We start from the raw sequence: 17,546 nt of genomic DNA, 5'->3' as shown, positions 1-17,546 counted from the left end.
GGACCTTCAGAACCTTGGGTTCATCTTTTCCTGTCCTGTAGCTCCTCCCCGTCTTCAACCCCCCAAACCTGTCCTAGTCTGAGGAAGGTTCAGGGCCTGGTGTAGGACTCCTTAGTGTGAAACAGTTTTAATATGTTGAAAATCTCAGGAGTTTTCCAATTTTAAATGAAGCCGCATGAGACAGAAACCTCCAGAATGACTGTTTAGTTGGAGAATTTCCAAGTCGGAACGTGGGGAGTGGTTCTGAAGGAAGATTTTTGGGAGTGTGTGTAGGGTTCTTGCCATTTAGAAGGAAGTTAAACCCTCTCCTGTCCTTTCTCCTCTGCACAAACCCGGCATCTTTTCTAATGTACCTTCCTGATGTTTTCTCGGTTTAGTTCTCTGTGCCTTCTCCTCTGCATCCCCAGCCCCAAATTCAGGCCCTCCTTAATTTTCCCCTTGGAAGAGTTAACTTCTTTTTTTTTGGGGGGGGGGGGAAGAGTTAACTTCTAACTTGGCTTCATTCTTTCTCCTTTCCTAACCCATCCTCACTCTTGCCTCCAAAATATTGTATGAAGTAAAGATGGTTATGTCATTATTCTACTTCATCTTCAGGATCAAATCCAGATTCTTCAGTATGATTCTCCCCCTCCGTCTCCCTTACAGCCTAATCTGTCAGACTCGTTACCCGCTTTGCACTTTATTATTATTATTATTTTTTTAATTTTTATTTATTTATGATAGTCAGAGAGAGAGAGAGAGAGAGAGAGAGAGAGAGAGAGAGAGGCAGAGACACAGGCAGAGGGAGAAGCAGGCTCCATGCACCGGGAGCCCGACGTGGGACTCGATCCCGGGTCTCCAGGATCGCGCCCTAGGCCAAAGGCAGGAGCTAAACCGCTGCGCCACCCAGGGATCCCACCTGCTTTGCACTTTAATCACTGAGCTAATTGGAGTTGCTAGCTTACCTTTCTCATGCTTTAGCGCTTCTGAAAAATCCATTTCTTGGTAGAATAGCTCTTATGGTCACTCATCACTGCCATGTTGCTAAACTCACTGGTTGTTTAATCTTACTCGATCCGTCGGCATTTGACAGAGTTGATTACTTTTCTCTCTGAAACACTTTTTTCACCTGACTTCCTGGATACCTCTCTTATTTCTACTTCCTTGCACACTCTTTTCCAGGCTATTTTGCTCTTGATCTACCCAACCTCTAAACTTTGGAGTGCTCCTCCCCACCTCCCAGGCCTAGTCTTTGGACCTTTGCTTCTTGACATTTCTCAGGTCACTTACATTCTGTCTCATAACTCTATTTTATTTATTTTTTAATTTTACTTTTAATAGGGTCCATGCCCAGTGTGGAGCCCATTGTGGAGCTTAAACTCATGACTCAGATCAAGACTTGAGCTTAACTAACTGCCCCATCTGGCTCATAACTTTTTTTTTTTAAAGATATTATTTACTTATTCATGAGACACACACACACAGAGAGAGAGAGAGAGAGAGAGAGAGAGACAGGCAGAGACACAGGCAGAGGGAGAAGCAGGCTCCATGCAGGGAGCCAGACGTGGGACTTGATCGTGGGCCTCGAGGATCAGGCCCTGGGCTGAAGGCGGCGCTAACCTGCTGAGCCACCCGAGCTGCCCTGGCTCATAACTTTTAAATACCATTTGTATGCCTGTGACTGATAAACTTCTCTCTCACTCAGACCACTCACTAGAACCCCACCTTTACATATACAGCCGACTACTCAACACCTCTCATAGGCAAAGTTCTGATCTCATGAATTGCTCTTCCCATCTCTGCAAATGGCAATGCCCATCTTCTCATTGCTAAGGCCAAACACTTTGTGGTCATCCTTGACTGCTCTCTCATATCCACATACCCCCTCTTATGCACAGCAAATTCTTCTTGGCTTTATTTTCAATACCCAAAACACTTCTCATCACCTCAACTGTTATCACCCTGATTCAAGCCACCATTATCTTTTGCCCACATTATTGCAGTAGCTCCCTAACAGTTCTTCCAGCTTTGACCCTTGTCTTCATAAAGCAACAAGAAGAATTCTTTGAAAATGTATGTCAGCTGTCACTCTTGTGTCCATATCACTCCAACACCTTCCCATGTCACTGAGAGCAAAGCATAAATTTCTATAAGGCTGTTGCTTCAGCACTGGAATGACAAGGCCATGTTCCAGCCCATTGTTCCTCTAGTGAAGGGGACACCTTTTTCTAACCTGTACAAAAATGCCCCATGGGGGGCTGGTAATGGTCCTGCCTTCAAGGCCTTATGTCCTACGTGTTCTGGCAGCTACCTCTGATCTTATCTCTTTTGGCCCTTTCTCATTCCCTTCTAGCTCCTTTGGCCTTCTTGCTGTTTGCCAGAGGTGCTCTGCTGCTTTGAGGTCTTTGGACTTGCTGCTCTGTGTGCATCAACCACTCCTCCCAGGAATATTCAAACTATGTTTTTCAGGTTTCTGAAATGTCACCGTATCGGTGAGGGCTTTCCTCTTTCCCAACCTAACACCTCGTATAAAATAGCATGCTCCCACCTTCTTTCTAGTCCCCATTCCTTCTTTCATATATTTATACAACTTAGCCCCATGTGTCTTCTGCATTTCTGGGTGTTGTCGGTCTCTGAATGTAACCTCTGGGAGGTTAGGGACTTTGTTTTATTTGATGCTGTATCTCTAGTGTGGGGCTTAGTGGCAGACATGGTAGATGGCCCCCCTCCCTCCCAATTCATTGAATACATAAATACAGTGCAACATAAGCATTGCCCTAGGTGTTGTTCCATTAGATGTTTTTCCTGATGTTTCCCTGCCCTCTCCCACAAATTAGTGAGATGCCCCTCTGGGCATTGGAGCCCCTTGTGCCCACCTCTGTCACACTACCCTCTCTGCTCTATAACAATTGCTAATTTAACTAGACCCAATAGACCTGACTGGGAATCTTTGTGACTTGCTTTCTCTGTATCCCTATGTATCTAGTATGAATAAATGAGTGAAAGGTAATCTGAGTTGATTTATGTGACTTGGGGCATTTTGTAGATTTTGAGAAACAGTCACTTCAGCTGTGTTCTGATTTGAGGGTACAAGTGATGTCTTCTGAGCAGACCAGACTATTGCTCAGTGATTATTGATTATTGAGCATTTTTTGGTACCTATTCTGCTAGAAGCTGTACTGTGCACTGGAATGCATATAGGTAGGGAAGGATGATGGGGAATGAGAAAATTTTGGTTCCTGCCTACTGGGAGAGATAGAGAATGTAAACAGAAAGTGTCTATTACAGAGTGGCTGAGTGATAATACCAACCATGGTAGAGGAAGCGCGCAGTACCATGGGAGAATGTAGTAGATGACCACGTTTAAGGGAATTCAGGGCAGCTTTCCTGGAACTGTGTAACCTAAAATCTGAAAAATGCATAAGAGACAAGGAAATGAGAGTGGTAGTACAAAGGTTATCTTGGTTGGGGCAGGGAGTGTTGAGGGTGGAGGGACAGAATACAGAGGTGGAGAGAGAATTATACCAAGACTCTCAGCAAAGTCATGAAAGTGGGGTTGGGGGTTACGAGGAGGGCAGGGCATGGAAAGGCTAGATTTGGACAGAGAAAGGGACTGCCTGTTCCTATAGGGTATTCATTGGTAAAGGAATTTGGATTTTATCCTAAGGTTAATAGGCCACTGGTATTCAGATGTAATCACTAATTCCCCAGTGGTCACTCCCATTCCTTCCTCCTTTGACTCTTTATCTTTTACAATCTGAAATTACATTGTTTATTTATTGTCTGTTTCCCCTACTAGATTGTAAGCTCCAAAGAGCCAAAAACTTTATCTTATTTATTACTGAATCTCTAGCTACAAAACAATGGTGGCACATAGTAAACAATAAATATTGGTTGAATGAATGAATAAAGAAATTGATTTCTCACTTGGGAAAACTGTTGATCCATTTATGGGTTATCACCTTATTGGAACTACTTTATGTTCATTTATAAATTGGTTTTTCATTATCCAGTTCATCAATATAAATTAGTTCTTTTAAATTTTGAAATTGGCTCCCTCCTCCTGCATATGACCTGTGGGCAAGATTTATAGGCCATATATGCCATTTTAGATAACCAGATTTCAATGATATCGCTACAACATGGTGTAATTGATTTAGATATTTATCTATCACGGCATTATTTATTATAGTGGAAATGTCTAAATGTGGGGGAATGATTTTTTAAAAAATTTTTTTATTGGGAGTTCAATTTGCCAACATATAGCATAACACCCAGTGCTCATCACCCAGTCACCCCAACCCCCCGCCCACTTCCCCTTCCGCTACCCCTTGTTCATTTCCCAGAGTTAGGTGTCTCTCATGTTTGTCACCCTCACTGATATTTTCACTCATTTTCTCTCCTTTCCCTTTATTCCCGTTCACTAATTTTTATATTCCCCAAATGAATGAGACCATATAATGTTTGTCCTTTTCCCATTGCCTTATTTCACTTAGCATAATACCCTCCAGGTAACTTGGGGGAGTGATTAAGTGAAGTATGGTATAGCGTACTATAAAATACTACATAATTAGAAGTCATGTTTTTGAAAACTATTCAGCAACATGAAAAAGTGCTTTTAATATTAAGTGAAAAACATGAGGATACAAAGCTGAATATAGGGAGTGATCCTAATTTTTATAATCATAAAATCTGGAAGGAAATATACCAAAATATTAAATAATCATGTTTGGATGGATGATTCTGGATGATTTTAGTTTTTCATTAATTTTCTTTGGTTTATATTTTCTAAATTTTACACCTGAATGTGCATGGGTGGGGGAGAAGATGAGAAGAGTTAAAATGTTTTGCCTTGCCAGACATTTTTCAACAAGCCATGAGATCTGTTTGAAGTTAATATGAGTAGTTTTTAGGAATCAACTTCTTTATCCAACTAATTTTTCTTAAAGAGCAATGGAATGTAGCTGCTTGAAACTGTACTAGAGGAGGACTGTTTGTTATTCTGATATCATTGATGGATGTATTTTAGCAGAAGTTCTGACTTCTTACTTTTTAATTAGTATGTTTATATTGAAGATAAGAATTCTAATAAAGTTTATCATAATAATGAATTGTTTGTAGCTATCATGACTATGGTTGGGCCAACTGAGCACACTGGTAGAGAAGTATTTGACCTTGTTTGTATCATGAGGAGGCTTTCAAACTGGTTCTCTCATGTGAAACAAACAAAATGGCAACCATCTGTTAAAAAGTATCGAATTAAACATAAGAAACTATCCAATGACATAACACATAGGCCTGGTTACTAAGAAAAGAGCTCTTTATTAAGTGGTGTTTGGTATTTCTATCCCGGAAGTATAGCACTTGGCAGTAGAATAGATTAGACCTTTTAATTCATAGGTTGAAATATTTATCTCAGATTCATGGGAACTTTTTTCCCAAGGCAAATATACATTTTAGGCCAATTTTAATTTATTTTAAATTTATTAGAAATGACTTAGTTTATTTTAAGCTTCAGATCAATTGATGGTCTTTTTTTCTTTCAGGCTTACCAAAGTTTTGGCTTTGTTGCAAAAGCCAGTCAAGACAACTCTACTCTGGTGAACAAGTGTTCAGATTGTGACATATGTTTGTCCAAGAAATAAATAAACATGCAGTTCTTCCTCCTATCATTGGTAGAAGTGACAAGGAATTTTTGGAAAGTATACAAAGATACATAATTACAGAAATGGAAAGAGTGGGCTGTAATGAGGAAGGACCTGCTGATGAATATTACATCATTTATCGAAATGTTTTTGATAAGGTATCATAATGCTTTTAAGATGATGGAGATTTCATGGGGTAGAAATAGTCTATCTTGACAATTAAAATTCCTGCCTTAGTAACATCACTGCTTGTTTGACTACACTTCTTTTGTCAATTTTGAGATGTTCATCCAGTGTATTGGGAAGGGATGAATGGGGAAAATACAGTGCTGGATTTCTGCCACTAGGTAGTTAATGAATGTTTCAGTTGTTTTAGCTTGAGTGCAGACTATCAGTTTTTGAGCAACAAGTTAGTTGTGTCTCCTAACATCATTTTGGCCTTTTATCTAAAAATATCTGATTTATTAGGACTTGGGCTGCAAAGCAGGAACCTGTTGGTTGTTGTTTTGGGTTTGCTTGTGATATTAAAGTCTTGGCTTGGATATGATCTAGCATATTAAATTGGAACTCTTTGTGAGTTAGAGGTCCAGTAAACAAGAGGTTTGACTGGACTGAACACTGGAAATAGATTGAGTTTAGAAAATATTATGGTTTTATATAACATTTGATTTTGCTTTTTAGGGTTTTAGAAACACTTGTTTTTCTTTATAAACAATTGCATTTCCCCTTTGCTCCTATTTTTTTTTTAACCTTACTTTTTTTTAACTTAGAAGATGCCCTGGCTGCAAAATAATCAGCATCCTTTCCTCCTTACCCAGAAGAAATAATTATTTATCTTGAGAATTCTGTAGATTCTTGGTATCTGAGTAATACAGTTATAGGCAAAATAGGAACTAAGTCTTTTGTTTAATTTTAAAACAAGACACACTATAAGTCTTCTTTCTACTCTAATTAAAAACTCTAAGGAAAGGTGAGCACAAAGTAGTGATCTATACCTGCAAGTGGAATTAAGATAATGTTTGAGTATCCATAAAAGTATAAAATAAAGAAACAGTCTTTTAAATCCTGTAGAGGCACTATCATTTAAAATTGGTACATTGGCAGGTTAGCTTCTTTTTTTTTTTATGTTACTATGATAAGTGATACTGCTTTTGGTGTTTGAGGTACTAAGGAATATATTGGATGAATGTTTAAAGGCAATATTTTGAATGGGTTTCATAAATATCAAGAATCATCCTAAGATTGTACTTACATGAAATCAGCAGAGGAAAGTTACCATAGCTGTGACGTGCTTTTCTTTGCGTGTCCAAATGCTGACACTTGTCAGAAGTTTTCTTACATGAAGACTTGTCTGCTTTAAGTTAGTATTATAGTTTTAGTGAAGTCATGTTGGAGGTGGTGTTGGTTAATTTAATTCTTAGAGAAAAGACATGGAATTAAGTAAAAGAACATTTAACATCTATAGACCTTTTCTCCCTACCCCCCAAGATTTCCATGTAGACTGTCCATTGTACAATTATAAGTTATACCTTTGTGCCTTGTAAAGAATCCTATTCTTCAGGACTGAGAGGATGTCTGAAATAGAAATAATTTGACATTTAGAGAAACTTCTGGTTTTTTTTAAGATAATCTGTCTTTCCATTTTCATGTTATTCCAGCACATTTGATTGTTAATAAACTATTAATGACTGCCTTCTCTAATCTTCCTTCCTTCTTGGACAAAGATGAAAGTATAACTTGCATCTCTGAGTACTTGGAATCAGAAAACAACAAATTCTGCTTAGAATCAGAAATAGAGGATTTTACCTGGTGAACTGTGCCTGAATCAAAGCAAGGAGGACCTGAGACTCCTATAACAAGTATTGAGGGTAGGTTATAGAAAGAGCCAGACTTAGTAAGTGAGGAAGACCAAAACTTGGAAGAGTGAGCTTCTACAGAAATGGGCGAATTATGGAGGCAACTGTCATCTGGAAATGGCTGGTTTTTGTGTTGTTTCTGGTAACATGTACAAATAGTCTATGTCCATATGTAGGAGCTGAGGAATGACTGCTTTTCCTCATCTCCCTCAGACCCCTGGACTTTTACCCTGAATTTATTAAAAATTATATTAAACAGTGTATGAAGCCAGTGATGGCACAGTAATGTTATTTTTTCCCCTTCTCCTGGGATCACAAAAATGATGGCAGAGAAGATTCAAAGTCTCTAGCTCTCTGTGTAGAACTCTTCCCACTTGGAAATTATTTCTTTAATGATCTATCTTGGCCTGACTTTACTCCCAAAAACAGATTATTAAAAATAATAGATTAACTGCTTCATGAATTCTCCATCTTCTTCTCTATTTATTTCCATTCTTAGTTAACTCTTTTAATCCATTAATTCTAAAAACAGAGATACATAAAACCCTGGAATTTCATTTTAAAACACTAAGAGCAGGACACTTGGGTGGCTCAGTGGTTGAGCACCTCCCTTCCGCCCAGAGAGTGATCCTGGAGTCTCAGGATTGAGTCCTGCATTGGGCTTTCCACGGGGAGGGAGCCTGCTTCCCCCTCTGCCGGTCTCTGCCTCTCTCTCTGTGCCTCTCACGAAGAAATAAATAAAATCATTTAAAAAATAAAATCCTCGTGAGCAGAACTTGGAAACAATAAATTCTTGATTATTTTTTGTTTTTTAACTTATTTAAATGTCAATTATTTTTGCATGGGTCATATATCTAGAAGATAGGAAGAAAGAAAGAGAAGAATATACAGTGTAAAATCATGTCCTTTTCATCTCAAATCCTGCTTCCTCTTTGCTTCTCTGCAGGCTCCCATATTTCTATTTTCTTTTTTATCCTTCTAGAGATATTCTACTTATACATACCATTGGAAACCATGAATATGTAGTAGGTTTTCTATAGTTGTACTTGACATCTTAGCAATAGAAATGCAAGTGGGGAATTGAGAGTATTGATTGGCTAGTAGGAGCTGATAGGTTAGAAAAACAGGTGAAGAGAATCCAAGATTTTAAGGTCTGAATGACAACGTCTAAGACTAGATTTGGAGATAGTAAGGAATGGTAGGCAATTATATTTAAAAGATCTATAATTGAGATAATTAGAACTGGTATTGGTTTTAACTGACGTATAATATATGTTTTCATACTAAGTAGAGCAAAAATATTTAAGCTCACGGTATTGTAATAATTCGCAAGGTGCATATTCTGTGAATATTGTCTTTAATACCCTGGGTATTAAAATTTAAGGCTTCTAACTGCCTGTCATGTCTTATTTAAGAAATAATCAGGGATCCCTGGGTGGCTCAGCGGTTTATCGCCTGCCTTTGGCCCAGGGCGCAATCCTGGAGTCCCGGGATCAAGTCCCACATCGGGCTCCCCACATGGAGCCTGCTCCTCCTTCCTCTTGTGTCTCTGCCTCTCTCTCTCTCTCTCTCATAAATAAATAAATAAATAAATAAATAAATAAATCTTAAAAAAAAAAAGAATCTACAATAATGCTGTTTGCAAGGCTTTTGTTCCATAGTTTTCCAGAAAAAAAATTCAGTACCATAGGCAGAAAAATCATATTTCAGGTAATAGAGTATGTCACTGCATACAAATCCGTTCTTACTTCAATCAAAAAAGAATATGATGCCATTATTGAGACAATGAAGGAAAGCCAAAGAACTGCATTTTGTCTTCATGGAAAACTTAAAGCTTTGGCAGCAGAGCCCACAGCATTGGTGTATCACAGGAAAAGAACAATCCAACTTGTGGCAAAGTAAGTATATTAGTAAGTAGCCCAAAAGGACACAGGGCTCAATTCCACAACCCTAAGATATGATGTAGCCAAAGTCAAGAGTCAGACACTTAACTAACTGAGCCACCCAGCCGCCCCCAAAATTTGTTTACTTTTAACATGCTCTTTCACAAGCATAAGTTTATTTGGATGAAAGTCAAATGGTATTTTATTTCTGCAGTCCCTCTTTCATAAATACTACAGGCTCTTACTCTGAGGCATCTATAGTTACCAGGAACTCTGTATAGTAATCAGATGTGGGCAGCAGTTCTCTACTGACAGACTTTTTTTTTAATTTGCCAAAAACGTTGACATTTATATGTCTAGTTTATTTTAATCTGTTATTTCCTCCCTGGACCAACATATTAGTGATAAACTAGATAGTGAACTTCAAATAATGCTTAAAGAAATTTATATCCACCTTTTGGTCTTCAAGATCCCCAATTCTGGAATAAAATAGTTTTATCTCAAAGAGGTGCTATCCTTCCTCCAGCTCTAGGATCAAAATTAGGATAGGAGGGGCATCTAGGTGGGTCAGTTGGTTAAGTGTCTGCCTTTGGTTCAGGTCATGATCTCAGGGTTCTGGGATGGAGCTCCACTTCGTTGGGGAGGGGGGGCTCTCAGCAGGGAGTCTACTCCCTCTTCTCAGCCTCCCCCCCCTCCACCCACTCGTGTGCTCTCTCTCTCTCTCAAATAAATAAAATAAAATTTTAAAAACCCCACATAATTACTATAGGAGGCTGAATAATGGCCTCAAAGTTGTTATTAGTTCCTAATCCTGGGAACCTGGAATTGCTACTTTATTTGGAAAAAAACTACATTAAGGATCTTGATACATGAAAATTATCCTGGATAATTCACATGGGCCTTGAATACAATCACAAGTGTTCTTATAAAAGAGAGGCAGAAGGAGTGTGGACAGGAAGAAGGAGAGAAGGCAGTGTGGTTATGCAGGCAGATTGAAGTGATGTCCTAGAAGGCCAGCAGCCCCCAGCAGCTGGAAGAGGCAAGGAATGGATTTTTCCCTAGAGTTTCTAAGAGAAAGCATAGCCCTTTGATTTTGGCCCGTGATACTGATTTTGGATTTCTGATCTCTGGAACTGTAGGAGAAAAAATTTCTGTTGTTTTAAGCTACCAATAAGTTGTTGGCAATTTGTTAAAGCAGCCACAGAAAGCTAATATAATTACAAAAATAACTGTAGCTGCAAAGGTAATTTTCAACTATAGGGAATAGATACAGTACTTTGTGGCCAGATTATTATGTTTAACATAACACATACAAATTTCCAGTAAGGTTACGAATTGGTAGTGTGAGATATTACTGATTCAGCTCTGTTCACTTGTGAGGTTAGTTAACTTTTTATGGGCATCGTTTTGTAAACTTACACTCAAGTCCATAATGCTTCAAAATGATAATTAGCCAAAATAAAGTAATGATTTAATCTGTTTTACTTTAAATCTTATGATTAAATAACTAGTTGAAAGAAACATAAGAAAGCCTTTCTGTTTTTCAGAATGAATGTTATTGAAAATGATTCCTCAAAGATTCAACTGCAAATAGACAAAATGAAACAACTTAGGGCAGAGTATGACACAAAAGAAGTAAAATACCATACTTTCTCCAAAGATCCTTCAAAACCTATTCCAGGTACTGTATTTTGTTTAAAGCGTTTGAAATTCCAACTGTTTTCAGTTATTATCTATCATACGAATTATGATATATGTGCTACAATGTATATGTTTACAAGTGTACCAGGATTTTAGTCAGACTTTACAAACAATGTTAGCCTGGGCTGCAGACAACTATAAGGGAATGAGAAACTTCAACAACCCTGAAAAACTAAGAGTTCCAGACTGGCTGGATTACGTAAAGTGTATAGGAGTAGCTATTAAAATTTGGTTCCTGCATCAATGTCAAAATTACCCTTAAATCTCTTGGAAATGCAACTCTTTGGCCCCACTGCAGACTTATTGTGTCAGAAACTCCAGGGATGGGATTTGGGGTGTTGGTGGGGTGGAACTCAATAGTGTTTTAGCAAGGCCTTCAGGTGATTCTAAATTTTGAGACTCCCTGGTATAATATACAAAAAAAATTGTAGTGTATTAAGTTCTAGTGAATATTTTTGATTCACATTGATGTCAGCATTTACTGGTTCTTTATCTTCACCTAAGCCACATTTTAAGAAATTGGGAGTATATCCTGGAATTTGTCAGGATGTTGAGAGGTTTTTTTTGATGCATGGATAGAAGAATTACAAATATTCGTCCTGGAGAAAAGGGAGACTTTGAGAATAGCTAACTGTATTCAGAACTTTTAAGGATTTCAACCAGTGTTTATCCAGAGGCAGAACCAGTAGGTGGAAATTTTAGGAAGTCAGTTTTAGTTTTAATAGAAGAAGCTACGTCTTGAAGATAATGAACTGTTCCATACCAGAGGATTTCACCTGAGGTTGGATGATCATCCTGCATTTGGTGGGAGCAGGGACTCGATTCACTTTCAAATATAAAATAAATGATTCTCAAACTACAAATAAGGTACATATGAATAAGTAGAGAATAAGTCAAATTGATAAAATGGATTCAGGGTAAGGAAATGATTACAAATTGAGTATGATTAATCCAGGGAGGTTTCTGGGAGAGAATTTTGAGGTATGCCTTTAAAGGCAAGAGTTGGCCTGTATAAGGGAATCATTTCAAGTGTGTGTGAGTGGACTGTTATGAATGATGAATACAGGGGGTGATGAGGGAGAGAGGGCTGAGGGTTTGTCAGGTTTTATAAACGTTGCATTGGAGAGAATAAACAGATTACCCCAGTGTTTGTTGTAGTAGATTAATGGAAGATTTGGTTAGAGAGAAATCTTTGGACAAAAATCCTGAATTGTTAGGCAGAAGCTCTTAGCAGTGTTGAGTAACAGTGATACTTGGAGATTTGCAAGGCCGGACAGTGAGGTCATTAAAACTTCTTAAGATGCAGGGAAGCCAGGGTGGCTCAGTCAGTTAAGGATGGGACTCTTGATTTCATCGCAGATCCTGATCTTAGGGTGGTGAGATCAAACCCCTCACTGGGCTCCACACTGGTCGTAGAGCCTGCTTAAGATTTTTTTCTCTCCCTCTACACCCCTGCCCCCCCAGCTGTGTGAGCACACTCTCTCTCTTAAAAGTAAAATAAAAAGCTTTAAAAAAAACCTTTAAGATGCTAAGGTTTGGACAATCAGCCTTCATTGATGATATGTTTAAAACTGCTATGCATTTAAAATTGTGTGCTAATTCCCTTTATGTTCAGTAAGTTACAAGTTCATGCATGTCTTATTTATTTCTTAACATTACAAACTATGTTCTATTTTGCTAGGACTTGCCATTGAGGATGAGTCCCCCACACGGTTTCACTTTTGATTTGTTCCCTTTTCCCTGTAGGCATGACTCTTCAAGAATCCGTCAATTTAGATGCTCTCACTAAATACCTGAAACATCTTGAGGATAAATATATTGAAATTAAACGGATTATGTTGAAAAAATATGTTCCAGTTCAAAGGAAGGCAGACTTAGATGAGGAAATGATTGTGACATTAAAACGGAGAGATTTAGCTGAAAATATGAACAAAGAATTACAGTTTCGGTATGAAAATTGTATATTTTTTAAGTTCAAAGCTTTTATTTGTGTTTATTCTATTATTCCACTATTTGATTTTAGATTCAGTAAATTGTTGATTTTTTTTAATCTTTGTAGTCATCAAAGACTGCAAATTATTTCAAATGCAGTTACTTCATGGGTAAAATCTGATATGAGCAGCTCATTTCAAGACCTTGTGGAGGAAATTCAGAAAACAAAAAGTTTACATGGTAATTTATCTATATTTTTTAACTACAACAAATAATGGAAAACATCATTTTTCCCCCGGAAAGCTAAAGAATAAGGATTTTCCTAGCCTGAGTTTAAAGAAATAAAAAAGTGCACTACTTCTGTTAGGTTTCTATTATCCTATGAGCTTCTTCCTTCAACAGCTAACAGGTAAATAGTAGGGACACCTGGGTGGCTCAATAGTTGAGCGCCTCCCTTAGGCCCAGGGCGTGATCCTGGAGTCCCAGGATTGAGTCCCACGTCGGACTCCCTGCATGGAACCTGCTTCTTCCTCTGCCCGTGTCTGTGCCTCTCTCTGTGTCTCTCATGAATTAAAAAATAAAATCTTAAAAAAAAAATTGGTAAATAGTAAATGTGGGAAGCCAAAGAGAGAATACCTAAAAATGTTCCTGAAAATAAGGGAGACACAGATGGGGAGGCTACTCAGTTTAGAAGGAGGTTAGTGCTGTTAGAAATCATAGCATTAAGTTATTTTTTTTTAAGATTTTTATTTATTCATGAGAGACACACAGAGAGAGATTGAGGCAGAGACACAGGCAGAGGAAGAACCAGGCTCCATGCAGGGAGCCTGATGCAGGACTCAATCTGGTGACTCCAGGATCACGCTCTGGGCCGAAGGCAGGCACTAAACCACTGAGCCATCCAGGGATCCCACATTAAGTTATTGATATTAAGCATATATATATATATTATTTTTTCTTTTGATCAATAGTCTTAAGTATTCTATGGTGCTTTCAGTAATTATAGGTGACCAAGGCATTGTTGAGGAACTGCTTGAAGATGATCCAGGCAAGGCAAAAGAAGCTGAAATTTTGCTTGGCTACATTGAAAGGCAAATATTTTAAAATCTTTGATTTTTCTTATTAAAATGTTATCACACTTATTTAATATTTATTTAAATATTAAGTACATGTTTAATATTAAGTGTTCAGCATTTATTTAGCATCTTGATGAGCCTATAGTCTCTAGATTTTGTATTTTTATAATTTTACTCTAATAAACAAATTAGAAAATAAACTAGAATTTTTGAAAATACATTCTTTGTGTAAAAAATATTAGATTGGTAGTCTGGGAGATTTTTCAGAGGATATAGGTGGCTCATAGTGTTGATTTAAGTTTTATTTATATCTATATTTGCATTTCCTAACCATTTGCCTGGTGTTATGAAATGTTTTTGAGAATATCTTCATGAGTCATGAGTCAGATCATCCTAATTCAGTCATTTTTTCTCATCATTTCCATCCTATGTCATATTAAGAGGCATATTTCTTCCTAATATTTAAGTTACTATATATAGTGTGTAATAGAGGCTTAAGAAGACCTATGACTGTTCTCTAAGAGATTAATTTATAGGCTATGAGGCCAGTATGTAAGGAACATTTCTAGTTCTATGTTGAACAATATTGTTTCTAGTTATATGTTGAACAATTTTTATTGTGGATTGTCTTACTGATGTGGTACAAAGAAGGGGCGAAGGTCATTTTGGGGTGGTACCAAAGCCTGTGCTATTTCCTTACACTGTGTGCCTCTCCAAGTCTACCAGCTTTAGATATGAGAGAAGAACCCTTGAAGTTGAAAGTTTTATGTGTTTTGCTTATTACTTTGGTGTTTTTCTCCCTAGGGTTTTAAATTCATTTGCAACACTGTAAATCCTGTTTGCCATAGTTTTTTTTTTTAATTAATTTATTATTTATTTATTTATTTATTTATTTATTTATTTATTTATTTATTTATGATAGTCACAGAGAGAAAGGCAGAGACATAGGCAGAGGGAGAAGCAGGCTCCATGCACCAGGAGCCCGATGTGGGATTCGATCCCGGGTCTCCAGGATCGCGCCCTGGGCCAAAGGCAGGCGCCAAACCGCTGCGCCACCCAGGGATCCTGTTTGCCATAGTTTTATTAATTATGGGGTAAGAGCTGGTTTGAAGACATTTTGCCCTAAGAAGAGGAGTAGAGGCTTAAGTTAACCAAACTATTATTTTTTCTTCTGTGTTAGTCTCATAATTAATGGAGTGTCTGATGCCTGGCAGAGCAACATAGGCTCGTGAATACCAAGGATACCTCTTGATCTCCAATTCCACATTCTTTGTGTTTCACTTACTGTGTCCCCTAGGCTGAATCCCTAAGCAGGTTGCCCTTCTTTCCCCTCATATCCCTTTTCATCTTTAGACGATACCAGAGAAAAAAATCTGAGCTCATTGTGAATTCAGTTCAAGTTCTTTTGTTCTCTATGTCTTGCAATAAGTGCTATAGGAATAAAGTACAGGGTAAGGTTCAAAGTCTTCTGTCACGTGAGTTTTATTAAAAAAATACAGATACAAAAAAATGCTGGAATATCACAGAGTGAAAAAACATCTTATTGAGTGAATAAATCTAGATAGAGTTTTCCTATATTACTGTGTTTAGTCTGCTTCAGACATTTCTAATCAGTTTTCTTTCCCTTTTTTGTGTGTACTATTATAATGTATAACAAAATGGAATGGCTGTAGGTTCAATGAATTAATGTCGCTTGGTGAATATGAAAAGGCAGCTTGTTTTGCAGCACGCAGTCCCAGAAGAATTCTTCAAAATATTGGGACAGTGAATAAATTTAAGGGTGAGCATTTTTCTATGAATCTTATGTATGGAGGCAAATGGTGCTTTTTCCGCCTGATGGAATGGAAAGAGTATTATAGTAGCTGACTACAGATCTAGGCTCCAGCCCTATCTCTGCTAATGACTCCATTTCTTTAGCTGTCACACTGAGGAATTTGATTAGGTTTTCTAAATTAAATGTGGAAATATTTCAAGCATACAAAAATGTGTGGAGAAATATACAACAGCCATGTACTCACTATCAAGATTTAGTAAATGTTAACATTTTGTCAAATTTGCTCTACTTCCTTTTAAAACAGCTTTATTGCTGTAAGTTGACATACATACAACACAGTGCATGTATTTACACAATTTGAAAAGTTGTGACATTTGTATCACCTAAAAGTTCCCTCATTGCCCTCAGTGATTCCTCTCTCTGACTCCTCCTTATCCCTCCCATCTCCCTGTCTCCCACAGCATCAGGGGCAACTGCTAGTCTGCTCTCAGTCACTGTAGATTAGTTTGCATTTCCTAGCACTTTATATAATGGAATTACATAGTAAGTAATTTTTTTGACTTCTTGCCTAAATGTCCATTGACTGATGAATGAATAAAGAAGATATCTATCTATATGTATATCTGTATATCTATGTCTATGTATTTACAATGGAATATTACTCAGCCATCAAAAAGAATGAAATCTCGCTATTTGCAATGACATGGATGGAGCTAGAGTGTACTATGCTATGTGAAATAACTCAGTTGGAGAAAGAAAAATACCATATGATTTCACTTATGTGAAATTTAGGAAACAAAATGGATGAACATTGGAGAAAGGAAAAAAAAGAGGGAAGCAAACTATAAGAGACTCTTAACTATAGAGAACAAACTGAGGGTTGATGGAGGGGAGGTAGGCCAGGGAATGGGCTAAATGGGTGATGGGTATTAGGGAGGGCACTTGTGATGAGCACTGGGTGTTATTATATGGGAGTGATTAATCACAGACTCTTATACCTGAAACCAATTTTACTATGTATGTTAACTAACTAGAATTTAAATAAAAACTTGAAACAAAAAATAAAGTCCGTGTCTTCTAAGCAACATTTACTTGGATCCTACTTTTTAATACACTGACAATCTTTGCCTTTCACTTCGAGTGTTTAGATCACTTACATTTATTTTATTTTTTAAAGATTTTATTTATTTATTCATGAGAGATACAGAAAGAGAGAGAGGCAGAGACTTAGGCAGAGGGAGAAGCAGGCTCCTTGAGGACTCGATCCCAGGACTCCAGAACCACACCCCGGGCCAAAGGCAGATGTTCAAACACTGAGCCACCAGGCATCCCAAGATCACTTACATTTAATGTGATTGTTGACATGGTTGAGTTTTGTTTTCTTTCTTACCCCTTGCTTGTTACCTTGTTTTTTCCCCTCTTTTTCTGCCTTCTTTTGAATTAGTTGAATTTTTTCATGATTGTATTTTTCTCCTTTGCTGATCATGAGCTATAACTCCTTGTTGCCTTATTTTGGTTGTTGCTTTAGGGTTTATAGATTATGTCTTTAACTTATCACATTCTACCATTAGGTGATGTTACACTTGATGTATTATATAAAAACAGTATACTTCTAAATAATTATATTCATAACATATACCATTTCCAGTCTTCATTTCTTCATGTAGACTCCTATTTCTCTCTGGTATTTTCCTTCTGCT

General features: G+C 37.5%; 1 protein-coding gene across 9 annotated transcripts in view; it reads left to right on the top strand.

The window, feature by feature from the left end:
- CLHC1 (clathrin heavy chain linker domain containing 1) overlaps positions 1-17,546 on the top strand; it is a 31,166-nt gene that overhangs the window by 263 nt on the left and 13,357 nt on the right. For 2 of the 9 annotated variants that reach the window (XM_055328731.1, XM_055328732.1), the window contains exons 2-8: positions 5,526-5,782; positions 9,191-9,378; positions 10,911-11,044; positions 12,811-13,012; positions 13,124-13,236; positions 13,994-14,087; positions 15,746-15,852. In XM_055328731.1, coding sequence (XP_055184706.1) covers positions 5,606-5,782; positions 9,191-9,378; positions 10,911-11,044; positions 12,811-13,012; positions 13,124-13,236; positions 13,994-14,087; positions 15,746-15,852 — 1,015 coding nt within the window. In that variant the 5' untranslated portion in view covers positions 5,526-5,605. Of the gene's footprint in view, positions 1-3; positions 9,379-10,910; positions 11,045-12,810; positions 13,013-13,123; positions 13,237-13,993; positions 14,088-15,745; positions 15,853-17,546 lie in introns of those variants that run through there. The other 7 variants (XM_055328736.1, XM_055328735.1, XM_055328737.1 and 4 more) reach the window with 5 other exon arrangements.

Source organism: Nyctereutes procyonoides, unplaced genomic scaffold (genome assembly GCF_905146905.1).
Source record: "Nyctereutes procyonoides isolate TBG_1078 unplaced genomic scaffold, NYPRO_anot_genome, whole genome shotgun sequence".
Classification (NCBI taxonomy): Eukaryota; Metazoa; Chordata; class Mammalia; order Carnivora; family Canidae; genus Nyctereutes; species Nyctereutes procyonoides.
Note: the sequence above shows the minus strand (reverse complement) of the source record. Positions and strands in the feature narration are given on the sequence as shown.